The sequence below is a fragment of the Crocodylus porosus genome, unplaced genomic scaffold (assembly GCF_001723895.1).
Source record: "Crocodylus porosus isolate Cpor-Errol unplaced genomic scaffold, CroPor_comp1, whole genome shotgun sequence".
Taxonomy (NCBI): domain Eukaryota; kingdom Metazoa; phylum Chordata; order Crocodylia; family Crocodylidae; genus Crocodylus; species Crocodylus porosus.
This window is the reverse complement of record NW_017728916.1, coordinates 5845684-5862454: the sequence shown is the minus strand read 5'-3', so window position 1 is coordinate 5862454 and position 16771 is coordinate 5845684. Positions and strand designations below refer to the sequence as shown.

The window sequence follows — 16771 nt, the reverse complement described above, 5'->3', positions numbered from 1 at the left end:
CAAGACCTACCCGCAACAAACCCATGTTGGCTGTCCCTTAGAATGTTAGCCTGGGCCAGTCCCTCAAGGATGGCCTCCTTAATAAACTTTTCTAAGATGATGATTGACTTCCGTCAACTACCACTCTCTGGGTCCGACCTCAGAGCCAAATCCCCAGCCACCTGACTGTGGTGTAGCTGAGGCCACAGTTGGCCAATTTTTCCATGTGATGATCATGGGACATGAGATTGATGTCATATATCTTGATTTTAAAAAGCCTTCGATCTCTTCACCCTTGTCCAGGTGATACGTCACCTGGTCATAGAAGATTAGATTGGTCAGGCAAGATCTACCTGCAACAAACCTGTGCTGGCTATCCCTCAGGATGTTGCCATCAGCCAGTTTGTCAAGAATGGTCCCTTTGATAATTTTTTTCAAGATCGTCCTGAGGATAGAGGTGAGGCTGATAGACCTGTAGTTCCCCAGATCTACCTTCCTCCCTCTCTTGAAGATAGGCACCACAGTGGCCTACTTCCAATCTTCAGGCACTTCACCTGAGTGCCACGAGTTCTCAAAGATCCATGCCAGTGCCAGACATTGATGTAGGATAACAATTCTCTCTCACCCTGGCTGTCCCATACTGTACCAAGCATGGCCGTCCCTTGGGGCTGGTGAAAAACAAATGCAAAATACGGTTAAGCAGGTTGGCTTTTTCCTGGGCATCAGTTGTCTTATACGGTTTAGCAGGGGTCCAAATGTTACTCTTGTTTTTCCTCTGGCTCCCCACATATCTAAAAAAAAAAGAGACTTTTTATCGTCTATGATGCATGTAGTCAGCTCGAATTTGGTCACAGCCTTGGCTTTGCTGGTTCACTCCCTACAGGTCTGGACTGGTGCAGAATACTCCTCCTTTGAGGTGGATCCATCCCTCCATTCTTTATATGTCTTTCTTTTTAGATGCAGGAGGTCCACAAGTTCTCTGCAGAGCCAAGGGGGCTGCTGTCCCCTTTTGCTGCCTTTCCTCTGAGATGGGATAGACATTGCTTGTGCTTCCAGGATCACTCCTTTGACTTCCAGGATCACTCCCTTGAGGAGCAAGCACTTGTACTGAACTCCCCTCCCCTTCAGGTCGTGGTCCCTTAGGGCCTCCTGAGCTTGTCAAAGTCAGCTTTCCTGAAGTCGAGGACTTTTGTATTGCTGACTGACTTGCCAGCTTTACAGTGGATGGTGAAGGTGATCAGCTCATGGTCGCCGTCTCCCAGCTCTCCTTCGATCGTTAGGTCGCTGATTAAATCATCCCCTGTTGCCAGTACCACACCAAGCAGCACTTTGTCTCTCATCGGTCCACAGACTTCTTGAGTCAGATAGAGCTCATCCACACACGAGGAAGCTTTGCAACCATTTGGATTAGGCCACGAAACATCTGGGTAGTTGTAGTCTCCCATGACAACCATACACTGGGAGCGTGCAGCCTCAGCCAGTTCCTTGGCGAAATCCTGGTCAAGTTCATTCCTGGTTAGGTCTGTGGTAGACTCTTACCATTATGTCCCCTTGTGCCATGTTCAGCATGGATTTTAACCCAGAGAGTCTCCAGTTGTCCACCCTGCATGCCAATGTTAGCTTTCCTTGATGTAGACAGATACACCCCTGCCCCTTTTGTCTACCGATCTCTCCTGTACAGGGTATAGCCATCTATACCTGTGGCCCAGTCATAGGTGGAGTCCCAACAGGTCTCCGTTATCCCTATGAGATCATAGTAATTTTTGTTTAGCAGGAGGACCAGTTCCTCCCGTTTGATCCCCAAGCTCCTGACATTGGTGTACAGGCACATAAGTGTCCTACTGGGGGCCCTAGTCTTCCCTACACATTGTTCCAGGGCTGGGGTAGGGGTGGGTTCCCTTGAGTGCCACAGCCTGCTGAATTTGCAAAAGTTGCCCAGTGGGCTTGCTGTGGTAGTAGTCCCCTCTTCCCCTAGCGGACTTCATTTAAAACTCGGTCAAGCAGGTCACCCAGTCTGGCTGAGAAGAGCCTCCTTCCCAGTGCAGTGAGGTGGAGGCTGTCTCTTTCCAGCAGACCACTGCCTCTCTCACCAAAGAACGGACTGTGATCATGGAAGCCAAAGGGTATAGATTTATAGTCTACTGAAGATGAAACAACTATGATCCCAAGACTAAAAGCAGGAAGCTCTACTGCTTGGGTTAAGAGACCTAGCTCAGTTTCCCCAAGTCTGTAACCAGGCTCAACCCCACTGGCTACACTGAAGAGTAAGTATTACAGAATACATGGGATACACCGACTAACTGTAAGGGTTAGTCACATTACTTGGAGGTGTACTGTACAGGAGATAGGATATGTGCACAATAAAAACACACTTGCACTGATCAACCCCACGTGTTGTTTCAGTCATGGGGAACCTTGGTGTTTACTTCCTGTGCAGTGTCCATTGAAACGATGCTTTAGTATAAAGCACAGAAATGCAACCATTCACAGTAGGTCAGCTGCCATCTACAGCTTATCTATTTCTTTACACCAGGTTTTTTGGCATGCAGAGAACTATTTACCAGGCAGTAGTATGTGATAGGACAGCACCCCTCATCTTGGCCAAGATGAAGCCCCCCCATAGAGAGGTTCCAGCTCTGCTGGCTCCATTTCACTCCTGCAGGCAGCCATCCAGACACATGAATAGCCCCCAGTAAACCACTGAGAGACTAGGGGGAATCTGGAGGCTGCACAGCACAAAGCCTCTAGAACAGGGACCTGGATGTTGCAGGAAGCAGTGCAGAGGCACTCAGAGAATGGACAAACTTCATCATTACTTCACATACCACACATCTCAGCACCCAGCACAGTAGCGGATGAACAGTCATCACAATACTCCTTGTCTACCTCAAGGATTCAAGGGAGACAACAAAGGAACAGACAAGTAATGGGATCATGAAGTCTGCTGATGACCACTTTGCAATCAACCTATTTTCAGTTACTATACTAGACTTTTACTTTTTAGTTGTCATCATTGATTTGGCAGCCCTAACATCCTGTCATTGTTACCAAGAAACAGGGTTTAAAATACTTGTCCATGGTGAGTTTGCCTAATATGCACACATTTTACTCAACTCCTATGCCTGCTGCAACTTTACTAACATGCTAGTGAAAACCTTCCAGATTTACTTCAAAACAGTGAGCCTGGCAGCTGGAAGATCAGTGATCTCTTACCTGTGCAGATGGCCTCCCCTTTAGTAGTGATGACAACTATTTCCTGATTAATTTCAATGCCATCTTCGTACCTCAGTACACCAGGAAGCATTATCTTGGCTCCATAGCAGATGGCATTAACCTGGAAAGGTAAGGGAAGAGAATAGGTCGCTTAGCATAAAAAGCAGTGTGGTCCTAAGCAACAAAGGAAACACTGCCACTGCAAAGTTATCCAGCCATTTCAACTTCCATACACAAGCACCACCTTGTACAATAATGTTCCCTCACCCACCTGTTATGGAAACTAGTGAAAAGGAGCACTGGAATGCTCTGTATAGAGTAGCCTCCACTAGCTGGAGCAAAATAAGATGTGAGCAGGTGGCCTTTTGGCTCAGATCAAGTGCAGACCTGAAATACCGTGACCACTAAGGCAGATTTCCTAGTTACTAGGCATACATTTTTTTTGGCATGGGGTAGTACTCCTGGAGGTAATGTATAGTTAATCTCCCACTTTCATTTCCAGTGGCAAGATCTTGGCTTTATGCCCTTTATGGAAATGGGAGACTCCTCCCTAGCTTGCTCCTGCAGCTGTATGGCTGAGGGCAAGTGAAACTCGGGGGCATTTGAACCCCAAGTCTCTGGGCTTGGGCTTCCATGTAGGATGCCCGCCAAATGATTTGGAAGCATCTGAAGCCCCACTGGAATAGGTTTGCCAGTAGTATGGCCACATATGGTTCTTGAATGACGAATGGATTTGGCTTGGAACATGTTTTTGTTTTTTTAAATGAAAAAGTCATCTTGCACACTGCCCATCTTTCTCAGGTGGGACTTGCATCAACTCTATCTCCCACAGCTAACCCTTTGAAAGCAGTTATGGTTGCTGTCCATAAGCATCTAGATTATCATCAGATTCCCCAACCTCGACTTCTCACTATCCAAGAGGGATGGGGTCAGCAATCTCCACAGCTGCCTTTGAACTCACCGCACTGTCTTTCATCACCAACCGCTTATGTGAAGTTAGCAACTTCTCCAAGGGGAAGATAACCCGCCTCAGATAACTCTCATCTTTGTTGTTGTCATACTGCCACTGAGCATCTAGCACATCATGCATAGTCACCATGCTGTCCTGCAAAGAGACATTTCCCATTCCATCAACCCTTAAGTCAGCCAGCAATATAAAAGACACACCTGAATGAATGCAGACAACACTAGTCTCGAGGAGCAGGCTGAAGTCAGGATAAATCCCAAATTTCTGAAAAAAGGGCTCAGGGACAAAACTGGCAACAGCTTTGAACAAAGCAGGTAAGCAAACATATCCCACGTAAGGGACAAAAATCCCTCAGCCCTGGCACTGCTACTGCAGTTCTGGGATGTGCCTGACCGCAAGTTAGCATTCATGCTTGCTGGAAATAGAGTTCATTTAATTTGTGATCTAACCCACATGTAAACCTGGATTTCCAGTCATGAAAGATCAAACAACAGAAGACTGAGCTACCTATGCTTCCTAAATCAAAGGCAAAACAGTGATGAAATGGTCTAAAGTAAGAGATCAGAAACAGCAACAGGTATACTACAATATAAGGCATTAAGTACAAGTAGAGGAGCACCGATACGTTGGTCCCGTATCAGATCAGGACTGATATAGGGAAAATTAAAAATATTTGCAACTGGCTTCTTTTGCCTGAGGTGGCTGAAAAGTGTCCCATGCATGCGCATAGCCTCAGCATATATGGGGCTTGGAGACCAGTGTTGGGCTGGTAAGTCTGGTGTGGGGGAAGGGGAGGGACATGGGGGGTGCTGATCAAGGCCCCCGAGGTGAGGGAGGGAACGGATCTGGGACAGGTGCATAGGGGTCGGCTCCCACCACTGCATACACCCCAGGAGGGCATGGGGGTGTGTACCCCCTGGATTTGTGCGGGGCAGGCTGCCACTGCGGGGCTGGGGCCAGGGACTGGGCTGGGTTGTGTGATGGCAGTACTGGAAGAGGGGATTTGGGGAGGTATACAGTGAATTTTGGGGTGGCTGCAGCCCCCGCCGTCGCCCTGCTTCCAGCACCACTGCCCTCCCCAAACACAGCGGCAGCCCGCCCTTGCCCTACGCAGTTCCACACCCTGCCACCACTGAACAGCACCTGCCTCTGCCCCACTCCCTCTCACTGCAGGGGCCTCAATCCACGCCCCCCGACACGCCTTCTTTTCCCACACCCTCTTCCCCTCACCAGACGTTATCAGCCTGATGCTGGTCTCCAAGCTGTGAGGCTGTATATCAGAACTGGATCAGTATCAGCTGATAAGGCTCCTTAAAAAAAATCAGCCATTGGTACTGGCCCAAAAAACCCCACCAGTGCATCCCTAAGCACAAGCTCTTTTGGAGAAATGCCTATATTCAGAGACTTACTTCAGATAACTTGCTCTGGAAACAAAAGTTATCCAAACTCTCTTTACCTTTTTGGTCTATCTATAGTTTTTATATCAAAGTAATGTTTAAATATTACAAAGAGGTGCCCTTTTAAATGCAATGCATAAGATATGTCACTACCCGAAGGCAGAACGCAAGCAGAAAGCTCATGCAGCTGAATTCAGAGGAGACAGTTTTGTGGGCTGGAGAATGGAGCAGCAAGAAGTAAGATTTCCCATCACTTTGGCACATTCGCCAGTCACTCACTGTCCCAAAGTTTAATTACCAGAACAGGGGCAGCAGCCCTGACCTGAACTCAACACTTTGGGGAGGAACAGTTTATAGCATAAGTTTATAGCATAAGCAGCAGTAACACCTTACCTTCTCCCCCAAGATTCCTGAGCGCACTCGACGGAGCTCCTGCATCTGGCCTCCGACTCCCAGCAGGAGGCCAAGGTGGACACACAGTGTTCGAATATAAGTGCCAGCTTCGCAACTTGCCCAGAAGATGCCTGGGACCAAGGGCAGAGAAGAACATTGAGATATCCATATAAACACACTTGCCTTTCCAATTCAGACAAACCTAGCCACCATTCTCTAAAGCCAGGACAACTAAAGTACAGAGATGCTCCATATTCAGGACTCCAGAAACAGCCATCAGTATTGGGTGATAGATGTAAGTCATCTTTGCACATAGTGCTACTGCAATCTATTTTACATCATTTGGCTCTTCAAAAAGGAGCTCAGCAAGAAGTATTGACACTTCAACACTGAAAAAAAAATGTAATGCAAGGATAAATCTTGCTAAGGTATATATCTGGACAGTGAAGAATTTTATCCATTAGGGAAGGAGGCACACAGAAATTCTATTTGTCATTAACAGAAATCATCATACAAGATAAAGCATATTCCCTCAGTAACATCAGTAAGGGACACTGTTTCCTCCCTTACCAGACTGTGGCACAGTACAGCCCATTCAACAATCCAGTCTTAACACCTACCTCCATTTCAAATTAGGATGTTATCTCACAAGACTTGGATTTCAGAAGGGGACTTCAAACACCTGCACACCAGTCTCATCCAAAAGAAAAGCGGGCCCCCTTAAGTAGCTCGCTCAGAAAAAGATATCAAAGAGAGAGCACGACTTTACCTAATCTCTTCTCAGGGTCATATTCCACTAGTTTGCTTTCATAGATGGTTCGGACTCTCAGCTGCCTCTTTACAGCAGCGATGAGGGGAGGACGCTGAAACAGTGCACCTGTCAGAGTTTCTATTGCCTAGGGGGAGAAGCAGAAGAATGGACAGCCCTCAATGCTGCGTAACTCACATTTAGAGTTAGTAACATTTAAGACGCAAACAAGTAACATTTAAGACGCAAACACTTGAGACAATTAGGTCACTTGAATATCAAGAGAACTGCAGGCTTCAGATGGTCTGCTCATATTTCATTAATCAAGCCCATTTGGTCAGATACCCACCATGCTTGATGACAACCACTATTTCAGTCACTGATGGGGTTGATAAGAGGTAGAACTGGGATGTTTTGCTAGGCAGCAGTATGTGATCAGACAGCATCCCTCATCTTGGTTGAGATGAAGCTCCCTATGGAGAGAGGCTCCAGCTCTGCTGCTCTGCTTCACTCCTGCAGGCAGCCATCCAGACACGCCAACAGCCCCCAGTAGAACACTGAGAGGCTGCAGGGAATCTGGAGGCTGCACAGCACACAGCCCCTAGAACAGGGACCTGGGTGTTGCAGGGGGGCAGTGCAGCAGCACTCAGAGAATGGATAAACTTCATCATCACTTCACATACCGTATATGCCTCCGCATTCAGGGCACAAGGACGAGATGAACACACCCCTTTGCTAGAAAGGATGGATAAAGCTTAAAAGACCAAGCAGCTATAAAGTATGGAGACCACAATGACTACCGATGACTATGCTGCAAGCAACAAATTGCGTTTAATGTTAACTCTTAGAAAAATCTGTGTTATTAAACTGGAGTCTTGTGAGAACAAGATGTTCTCTATATCACAATGTTAAAAAACTGTTCTCCACCAGCTCCTCCTCAGTGTTTTCCACATAAGCTGCTTGCTGCATTAAGTATTCAGTGTATGTTTTGGTTTGTGGCACAGAGACTTACCCTGGCAAGCTGAGTCTCGCTTTCAATAGCATTGTGCAGCCGAACAATTCCCACATACTCTTTGCCTGGAAGAACGACAGAAGAGTAGTCAGGAGCAGCCACTTGTGTTTTACTGTTTACCACCAGGCAGGTGGCACCGTAACTCAAATACCTAGAGGCACAACTGCTTAATTACCACCTTTACCAAATGGTACACACCCATATTTCATCTGACAAAGGAAGCCAAGCTGCAGGTTTCTTGTGTAGCAAGTTTTATTTTGTAAACCCATAGGGCAGGTTAACCTCTAGTTTGTAAGTTAAACATGCTGTGCTCTCCTGAAATCTGTTCGTGTAATGGGATGTGCTGTAATACTGCATGTTTTCCTAAGAACTATTATCTGCCACCGTTTGGGGCTCATAATTCATCCTAGCCTCTAATGTTGCTTAGCAACCTGCCCTAGAAGTAGGCTTTTAACAAGCTAGAAATAAAGCCATCTGCTCTAAAATTTTCAGTTTTCATCCAAATAAGATAAAATAAAATAAAACATACCTGCGCTCTGCTGGGATTTGACCAATCGTGTTGCTCGCTCAATACACACAATCAGGCATCCAGTTACTTTAGGGTCTAGTGTCCCACTATGCCCCGTCTTCTGAACCCGAAGAATGCGTCGGATCCATGCAACTACTTCATGGGAAGAAGGGTTGGACGGTTTATCAAGGTTAATGAAGCCCGACCTACAGTGAAACAAATTATACATCTTTAGAACCACTAACATCAGCTGCTACCCCACCCCTGCTTAACCAACATTTGGCTTTCAAAGCAGTCATACATTTGCGCCGTATATACAAGATTTTCAAAGACAGGAACCTCTAAATAAGTTGCCTATTTATAAAAAGTGTTAAGCATGCAAGTTCTCACCACACTAGTGGAGGCTGCTTAGTGCACAGCTCTTTGAAAAGACAACCCACTTAGCCAGAAACCCAATTTCAGGCTCCTGGGTCTTGGAAATCTTGATCTTCCTGTCCTCAAGAGCACTTACCAATAAGCAGAACTTGACCAAATTAACTGCTACAGAAGCTGTACCTTCAAAGGGAAGTCCATCTACCTACCTTCAACTCTACAGAAGTTTGCTTTTGTGGCTGTATCAAAAATGCTATTAAAATTGTTCTAATGACAGCTTTAATGATTATGAATCTGCTGAAAGTTTAAAGAGGATTTTTAAACATCCAGCAACACTGGAGAGAAGCAACAGTTTCTGGAACTACATCAGGAGTGTGCAACCTACATCCTGGATCCAGCCCTTGAACATTTCCTAGAGAATTAAGGCTAGAAAATACTTCAGGAGATCATCTAGTCCAACCAGGGATTGAACCTGTGACCTTGGTACTATTAGCATCACTCTAAACAACTGCAATAGCCAAGGCAATCAGCAATGCACTCCAGCCACAGCAAGACAAAGTGCTTCCAGGGTCCTAGCAACTGCCTTTTTCCCTCAATTCCCAGGTGTAGGGTACATCCTGTTGCAGGGGCTGGGTTACAAGCAGCAACCTGTGGTAGCAAGAAGTTTTCAACCCCTGAACCAGGCAATCAGCAGATTCATGTACAACACAAACAAAGAGAAGGAACAGCCCTGTTTTCCTACAGGGAAAACTGCTTACCTAACATACTCGGCAAGTTCTCTCTTCAGTGGATTAGAACCAGATGGAAGGGGAGTGTAGTGCGCAGTCCTCACATTGAGCTTGTCAAAATTCTATAAAATTCAAACAAAATGGAAAAAATGTTCCTGAAAACTTAATATTTTGGTCCTGGGACTCCACTACTAGATACGTGAATTAGAGTTTGATTAAGTATGAATTATAGCTAACTGAAAACTGGCATATGTAGACATTGAGCTTCCCAATAGCAGTAAGAATACTGAGCAGCTAGGAAAAGCACAGCTTTGGCAGAAACAACTGAAAAGCTTTCCGAACAAACTACAAGACAATTAAATCCAGTGCATCTAAGCTTTCATACCCAGAACTAGGAAGTCCATGGAAGCCCCATGGAACCATCACTCCAAGAGTAGAGAGAAGGGACAGGGAAGTTCCTAGCGGGCACATTTATGGGCAAGGCAAGAGAACAGTTTTACACGACACAGAGGGGTTAGTCAGCTCTAAGCTCCCATGGACATTACTTTGCCAGCACACTAAAAACACATGTGAAAGACAAGACCTAGTGGTGCTTATTGTATACAATCAGAAAGAGTATACCCTAAACTGGCCTAGACTTTTCTGTCATGCTCCTTACCTTCAGCAGCAAGGGCCAGTGAGACGTGTCCAGCTGAGCCACCCGGGATTCTGGCTTGATGAAAAATTCCTCTGTATACTGTATATCCTGAGGAGACATTGAAATACTAAGTCAGAGAATTAGAACTGACAGGCAGTATCCTCCAAAGTCTGTAGAATTTCCTTGTAAATGTTCATAAGTTAGTAATAAGACATTTAAAAAGCTTTAGCAACTGTCAGGCAAGAATATGTAAACAAATTGATGTAAATGAGCAACTGCAATCACGATTTACCTTAGTAAGCGAGAATGCTGATTTAAATCAATTTAATTTTGTTTTTATATTTTGTACTTGATTTATTCCCTTAGGAAAGGAACATTCAAATTGTAGTAAATATTGAAATAAACTGATATATAATAAAAGAGCAGAGATGACATTTGGGAAAAACTGTAAATGATGTCCAGCTTATCAGACAATTAGTTTTCATTCACAGGTCCTAGCACTTTATTTTTGGACAGTAGTTGAAGTTCAATTAAAATGCATTAAAATTGCCTTTTGTAATGATTTTAGTAAGGCAAAGTTATCAATGTGAGAAAATAAATTAAACAAATCTAACAAATGTATATATTAACATCTGTTGCAACAGCTGATTCCCCAATTTTAATTAAAGTGGTCATTAGCTGAACCAGCTGAATAAATTGAAAAGAAGAAAACATTCTCTCCTTATCCATAGAAAGAAAGCCTACCACTAACCAAAGCTAGTTTAGCACTAAACATCATCTTAGTTCTAGATACTTGTCAATGACTTCCTCTTAAGTCTGCATTTTGGCTTAAAAAAAACCAAACAACTTCGACAGCAAATATATAGCTTCAATATTGCTTTCACTAATTTAAATTTTAATAAATTATTTTTAGTTTAGGCCTTAATATAGACCAACAATTTTCTATTTTAATTATAAATGGCCCATTTTAAAGAAAAACATGAAAACAAAGTTACTCCCCATCTCATTTAACGGAAATAACTTCGGTTTATTGGAGGCATTATCAAATAGATGGCTAGACTTAGTTAGCTTCTCTACTGCAGAGATCACAGCTAATCTAAATTTTCTTAGTGTACATAATTTAAGAAAAGAAAAACTTCTATTTTTCAAGGCTGTAGATAATAGGAGTGAATTCATGAAGAGAGACTAAACCCTAATCCCATAAGGCAGTGCTGGCCAACTGGCAGTTCACATGCAACCTATGAGGTGTTAACCTTGGCATCTCACCCAGCTACCACTTCCCCTATTGTTCCAAACTGCAGCAGCAGTCAGGGTGTTGGGCTTCCCCTCCTTCCCCCAGCTTCTGCTGCATGTCCCCTACCCCAGTGCAGCCCACAATGCCAAGGGAGTTGGCAGTCTGGAGCCACAATGCAGGGCAGTGCCAGAAGTGAGCCCAAAGGCCACTGAAGGTGGGGCAGGGCGCACCTATGCACTTGGGGTGTGCAGCTTGTCATGCCTGTGGCTGCCAACAGGGCACATGGCCCTCAGTTGCTTTGAAGCTGGAAAGCCCTGCCAAGGGATTTACTTTATTTCAATGTTGAAAAATGCTAATTTAGGGGAATTACTTTTTAAAAAAGAAATTTTAAGCACAAGCATCTCCTTCTCCTTTTACTGTTATCCATATCCATGAGGATAAATATCAAATGTAGTCAGCTGTAATGCAAACAACTCTATGTGGCCCTCAACTGCCATTTTAGTCTCAAAAAGCCAGTTTTATTCCAAGACACACCAATGCCTTGAGAGTAGAACATAATAAAACCACAGACATTAGTATACCAACATTTGTTTGTTAGGACAGTATTTTACCTTATTTATCCAAATCCAAGACTACTTCAAATCTAAAATGACCCCCACCATTAGATTCTATACATGGAAAATTACTCATCCCCCCTTCAGTGACAGCACTCCCTGACCCCACTCTACCTACTGTCTGTAGTTTCTGCCCCACCCTACCACTTACCATCAAGCACATCTCTAGCCCCATTCAGATCGAGGGTATAGAACACATGGGCTGGAACCATGCCTGTAATGGTAAGTAGGGGAGGGTGGAGGCAGAGGCTGCTGTGGCTCTGACTCTGACCCTTAACTTTGGGTTGGAGCTGCAGTCAGAGCTGCAAGAACTGCCAGCATACCACCCCCCCAGATGGGGGGGGAAAAATACTATCACACCTAGTGAATCCAAGATGAAGGTTGTCTTTCCCACCTGGTAAGAGCAGCAAGTTCTGTTTTTTTACATATTTGTCAGTCCCTCTTTACTGTAATATTTGAGTGCAATCCTAAAACACGGTGAACAACTGACTGATATGACTTCAATCTTTTTCTTTTAAGCCAACATATATATGATCCCAGATTAGGTCCTTGAACTGCCATTTGAATAGTTTCCCCTTGCATTGCTTTCCGTCTGGCTTTTCCTTTTCCCCTCACAGCTTGCAATCTCAAACTGCAAGTGTTTAAACACAAGCAGCTTTGTTTAAAAAACCATCCACAGCTTAACAAGTTTGCAAGAGAAGACAAAAATCTTTTCTGGGCAGCTGCCTAAATGAAAACACAATGAAAGAAGTTCCATGACTCTGCCTAAACTACCCCCAAGAGCCAAGCCAAGGCACCAAGGCTTTGCTTCCAAGGCTTGCTTGGAGGCAAACATAGGTCTACAAGACAAGAAAAAAAAAAAAAAAAGATAAAGACATCACTTACAGCAACATCATCTGCAGCTAGCGATTTCCTGTCCTTCTTCTTCTTGTGCTTCTTCCCTACAGAACCTGTACAAGAAACAGGGAGAGACAGTCAATACCTTTCACTCCAGACCCTGCCCAAGCCTAAGTGAGTGGAACTGTGTAATGCAGCAGCCACCTCCATCAGAAAATAATCATCCAAACTCACTAGAGAAAACTGCCTTCTGAACCACTATGTTAAGATTCCTTAAAAATATGGACATTTACTGGGTCAGACCATAGGCCATTTTGCTCTCTCTAGGACCAGGACAAAGGCTATGGTATGGAGGAACCTGAATTGGGGTGAGGGTGGGGCTCTTCCTTTCACACTGTGGCTCATTTATAGGTTGAGTTTCGCTGGTCAGCATCCACAAGGTCCCTGGAATTGCTCAGGGGGCAGTGGGTACTGGCTGGCATGTCCCCTCTGGGAACCCTTATTAGCCTGTTTGTTTGTTTTTTCCAAGTGTTCCAACAAATCTGTGGCTGCATTTTTCTTTCAGGTCCTTTACCTGCTACAGAACATAAGACCTGCCACTGACTGGATTAGACCATGGGTCTGTCTTGCCCAGGCCTCTGTGTCACACAGGCCCTTGCTATTAATCTGTGCTCTCATTCCTCCTCTTTTCTTTTAGTCATCCCAAATAATTAGTTGACATGTTGCCAGTGGCCTCCTTTAAGGGAAGCTTAGTTTTCCACAATGAACCAAAGCCCCTGACCCTTGGCAGGTCAAACAGGCTTGTATCACTAGGGCAGGGAACTGGGCCTGACCAGTGCTTTTCCCACCAGTCCTCTCTACTCACAGCCTCCAGCATTTAAAGCCCATTCAGAGGCTCTCTTAGGCTCAACAACCATTGCTGCCCCCTTCCTCACCACCACGGGTCCTTCCTGGACCGGCTTCCCCATCCCAGGCTCCATAAAAAGCAGCTTCCGTCGGCGGGTCTGAAGCCGACCACGTGCTCCTTCCTGCGGGCGGCCCCTCTTCCAGGCAGGCAGGAGCCACGGCCGCCGAGCTGAGAGGCCGGGCTCAGGGTGAGACGGGGTCTCCCGTCGCCCGCCTCAGGGGCGGTAGCGCGGAGAAGGCCGCGGCGCCACGTGGGCCTGGGCGGGGCGGATCCGACTGCGCGCGCACCTGGCGCGTGTCGCACCCCCTCTCCCCCGTAGGGCAGCGGCGGCCACGCGCCGCCGCACCAGGAGGCCGCGCACGGGGCAGCTGTGGGGGCCGGCGGTGCTGCGAGCCCGAGCAAGGTCCCGACCCCCGGCCCGGAGTCCTCCCCGCCCCGCCGCCACGTACTCGGGGCGCAGGAAAGGGGGCGGGGAGCGGGGCCCAGCCCGAATGGCTCCGTCCTACCTTCGCCGTCCGCCATGTTCCCGCCGCCGCGCGCTGAGCCGAGAGCGGAAAGGCCGCGTAATCCCGAGATACACCGCGCGTGGGGCTGAGCCGGCCACGTGGGCACAGCGGGGGCGGAACTATGTGTCACGTGACTGGCCGCCCCGCCCCCGTGCTGGCATTGGTAGAGTGGGAGGGGTGGTGGCTCCGCCAACCCCGGCCTGGGCCGGAGGGAGGGGGCGGGGGTGGGGCAGCCTTCACCCGCCTCAGGCCGAGTTTGAGACGTGCGTCTTCCTGGAGGGGGGCACCGGGGGGCACGGCAGCCTCCACGGCTGCTGCCCGTTTACGGGATCAGCGGGTGCTTGGCGGGAAGAAGGCTAAGGGCGTACTGCATTGGTAGCACTGACTGCAGATCCAGGGACCTGATCATTCCCCTGTATTTGGCACAGGTGAGGTCATACCTGCAGTACTGTGTCCAGTTTTGGGCCCTCACTACAGAAAGGATGTGGACGAATTGGAGAGTCCAGCCGAGGGCAAGAAAAATCGTTGGGGGCCTGGGGCACGACTTGTGAGGAGAGGCTGAGGGAACTGGGCTCATTTAGTCTAGAGAAGAGACACAGGGGGATTTCATAACAGCCTTCAACTACGTGCAGGGTGACTGCCAAGGGGATGTTCTCAGTGGTGGCAGATGACACAACAGGGAGCAATGGTCTCAAGTTGTAGCAAGGGAAGTCTAAGGTAGGCTTTAGGAAAAAACTCTCATTGGGAGGATGGTGAAGCACTGGAACAGGCTACCCAGAGAGGTGGTGCAGTCTCCATTCTTGGAGGCTTTTAAGACCTGGATAGTCAATGAAGCTGAAGTTGGTTGCTTATTCCCAGTTCCTTATTCCTGGTTTCCTGTTCCTGGTTCTGTGTTCCTTATTCTCAGTTCCTTATTCCTGGTTCCTTTTTCAAAGATAATCTAGACCCAATAAAAACTTGTTATTAATGAATTACACATCCTAAAGAGAGAGAATTTCATTAGCTATGCATATCTACTAATTAATTTGTAAAATAATATCCCCATCAAGTACAGAGCCCTAAATGAAGGTCAGATTAGGATGGGATTATGGGGCAAAATACTTCTTGAACCACCTCAAATTTCACGGCAATGCCACTGGGAGACTGTCCCAAAGAACCCTGACCACAGTCCCGCCTGGCCAAAAGCACAGTTTGGTCGTGCCAGGCTGCCAACTGACAGCCCCCATGCCCACTGTACTAAGTATAATAGATTGAATAAGGAAGTGGGTTTCGGGCTGGAATTACGGCTAGAAATTCTGCTTGGGTCACTCCACAGCATAGCTCTGCGCCACCAGGAGACTACCAGATACATCTCACCAGAGACTTGCCCAGCCTAAAGCACAGTTTGGCCATGCCAGCCTGCCAACAGACACCACCCCAGCCGCTGTGCTGAGTATATGGACCCAAATAAGGAACTGGATTTTGGGCTGGGATTACACCCAGAAATCCTTCTTGAGCCACCCCATGCCATGTCTCTGTGGCACCGGGCCAGCTCTGTACTTGATGTGGGGTATTATTTCACATATTAGTACATATGCATAGCTAATTAAATTCTCTCTCTTTAGGATGTGTAATTCATTAATAACAAGTTTTTATTGGGTCTAAGTTAGCTTAGGGGCCAGAGCTGCAGAGGGTAGGGCAGCCATTGCCAGGGTGGCAACGCAGGTAGGGGACAGGGCCTGTGTAATTTGAAGAGTTGGACGAATTGATTCGGGACAGTGATTGGAATAGACAGCCTGGAATAGACTCCCGCCAGAGGTGGTGCAGGCACATACTTGATACTTTCAAAAAACACTTGGATGCCTATCTTGTTGGGATCATTTGACCTCTGCTGACTTCCTGCACCTTGGATAGGGGGCTGGATCCAGTGATCTTGTGAGGTCCCTTCCAGCCCTAATGTCTATGAAAGTACTGAACAATCCCACCCCCCAACCCCTTCCCATCATTGTTCAGGGGTACTCCCCTCCCCTTCCCCCACTGCTGCTTTCCCCACTGTCCCAGGGATGGGGGAAGCTCCATAGTTGCTGCCTGGATGCACCCTCCCCACTGCTGTTGCTCTTGCTGTCTCCAGCTGCTTCCCCAACCCAGAAGGCAAGCAGGGGAGGGGAGGCCAAGTACAGAGAAGAAAGATGATTTTTACCTGTGTTTAAGGGCTTACAGTCCTGCAGTGCAGTCCAGCCTAGCCCAGCCCAAAAGGAAGGTGCAGCTAGAACATTACACCCCTCAAGGATTTGCCCCTACATCTATCCAACTGTTCTGGTATTTTCAAACAAAGGAAATCACAAAACATTAAAACTAATCCAAATTCATGTGCTGTAAAAAAAGGGGCTATTTCAGGGGCTTAATTTTGTCCTCCATTATGAAGGCAAAAGGTTTTTTGGCTGACACAAGAGCATTCTTTTATACCATGGCACTCCTTCTCACTTACAATTACATATATTAAAGTTAACTGTAACATACAAATGCAGTACCTAACAGCACTACAGAGTCACGCACTGCATAAATGCAGATGCATCTGTTGGACAATATCATCAGAAGCAAAATTCATAGATTGTTAGGGGCTAGAAGGGACTTTGCAGATCATCAGGTCTAGCCCCGAAAGAGAACATGCACATGTTCACGTTGCTTCAGCTATAGCTTGCACTTTTCCCCACTGTAAGCTTCTAAAGCATCTTTGTGC

The 16771-nt window shown here is 46.6% G+C and overlaps 1 protein-coding gene across 2 annotated transcripts in view; it reads right to left on the bottom strand.

Moving 5' to 3' along the window:
* Positions 1–14146, bottom strand: part of DKC1 (dyskerin pseudouridine synthase 1) — a 22248-nt gene extending 8102 nt beyond the window's left edge. For both annotated transcript variants that reach the window (XM_019536316.1, XM_019536317.1), the window contains exons 1-10: positions 14053–14146; positions 12688–12752; positions 9976–10062; positions 9348–9439; positions 8239–8423; positions 7710–7774; positions 6719–6845; positions 5950–6080; positions 4154–4297; positions 3193–3313 (exon numbers count right to left, since the gene is read on the bottom strand). In XM_019536316.1, the coding sequence (XP_019391861.1) occupies positions 3193–3313; positions 4154–4297; positions 5950–6080; positions 6719–6845; positions 7710–7774; positions 8239–8423; positions 9348–9439; positions 9976–10062; positions 12688–12752; positions 14053–14068 (1033 nt within the window). In that variant the 5' untranslated portion in view covers positions 14069–14146. The remainder of the gene's footprint in view (positions 1–3192; positions 3314–4153; positions 4298–5949; positions 6081–6718; positions 6846–7709; positions 7775–8238; positions 8424–9347; positions 9440–9975; positions 10063–12687; positions 12753–14052) is intronic.
* Between the last annotated feature and the right edge of the window lie 2625 nt (positions 14147–16771).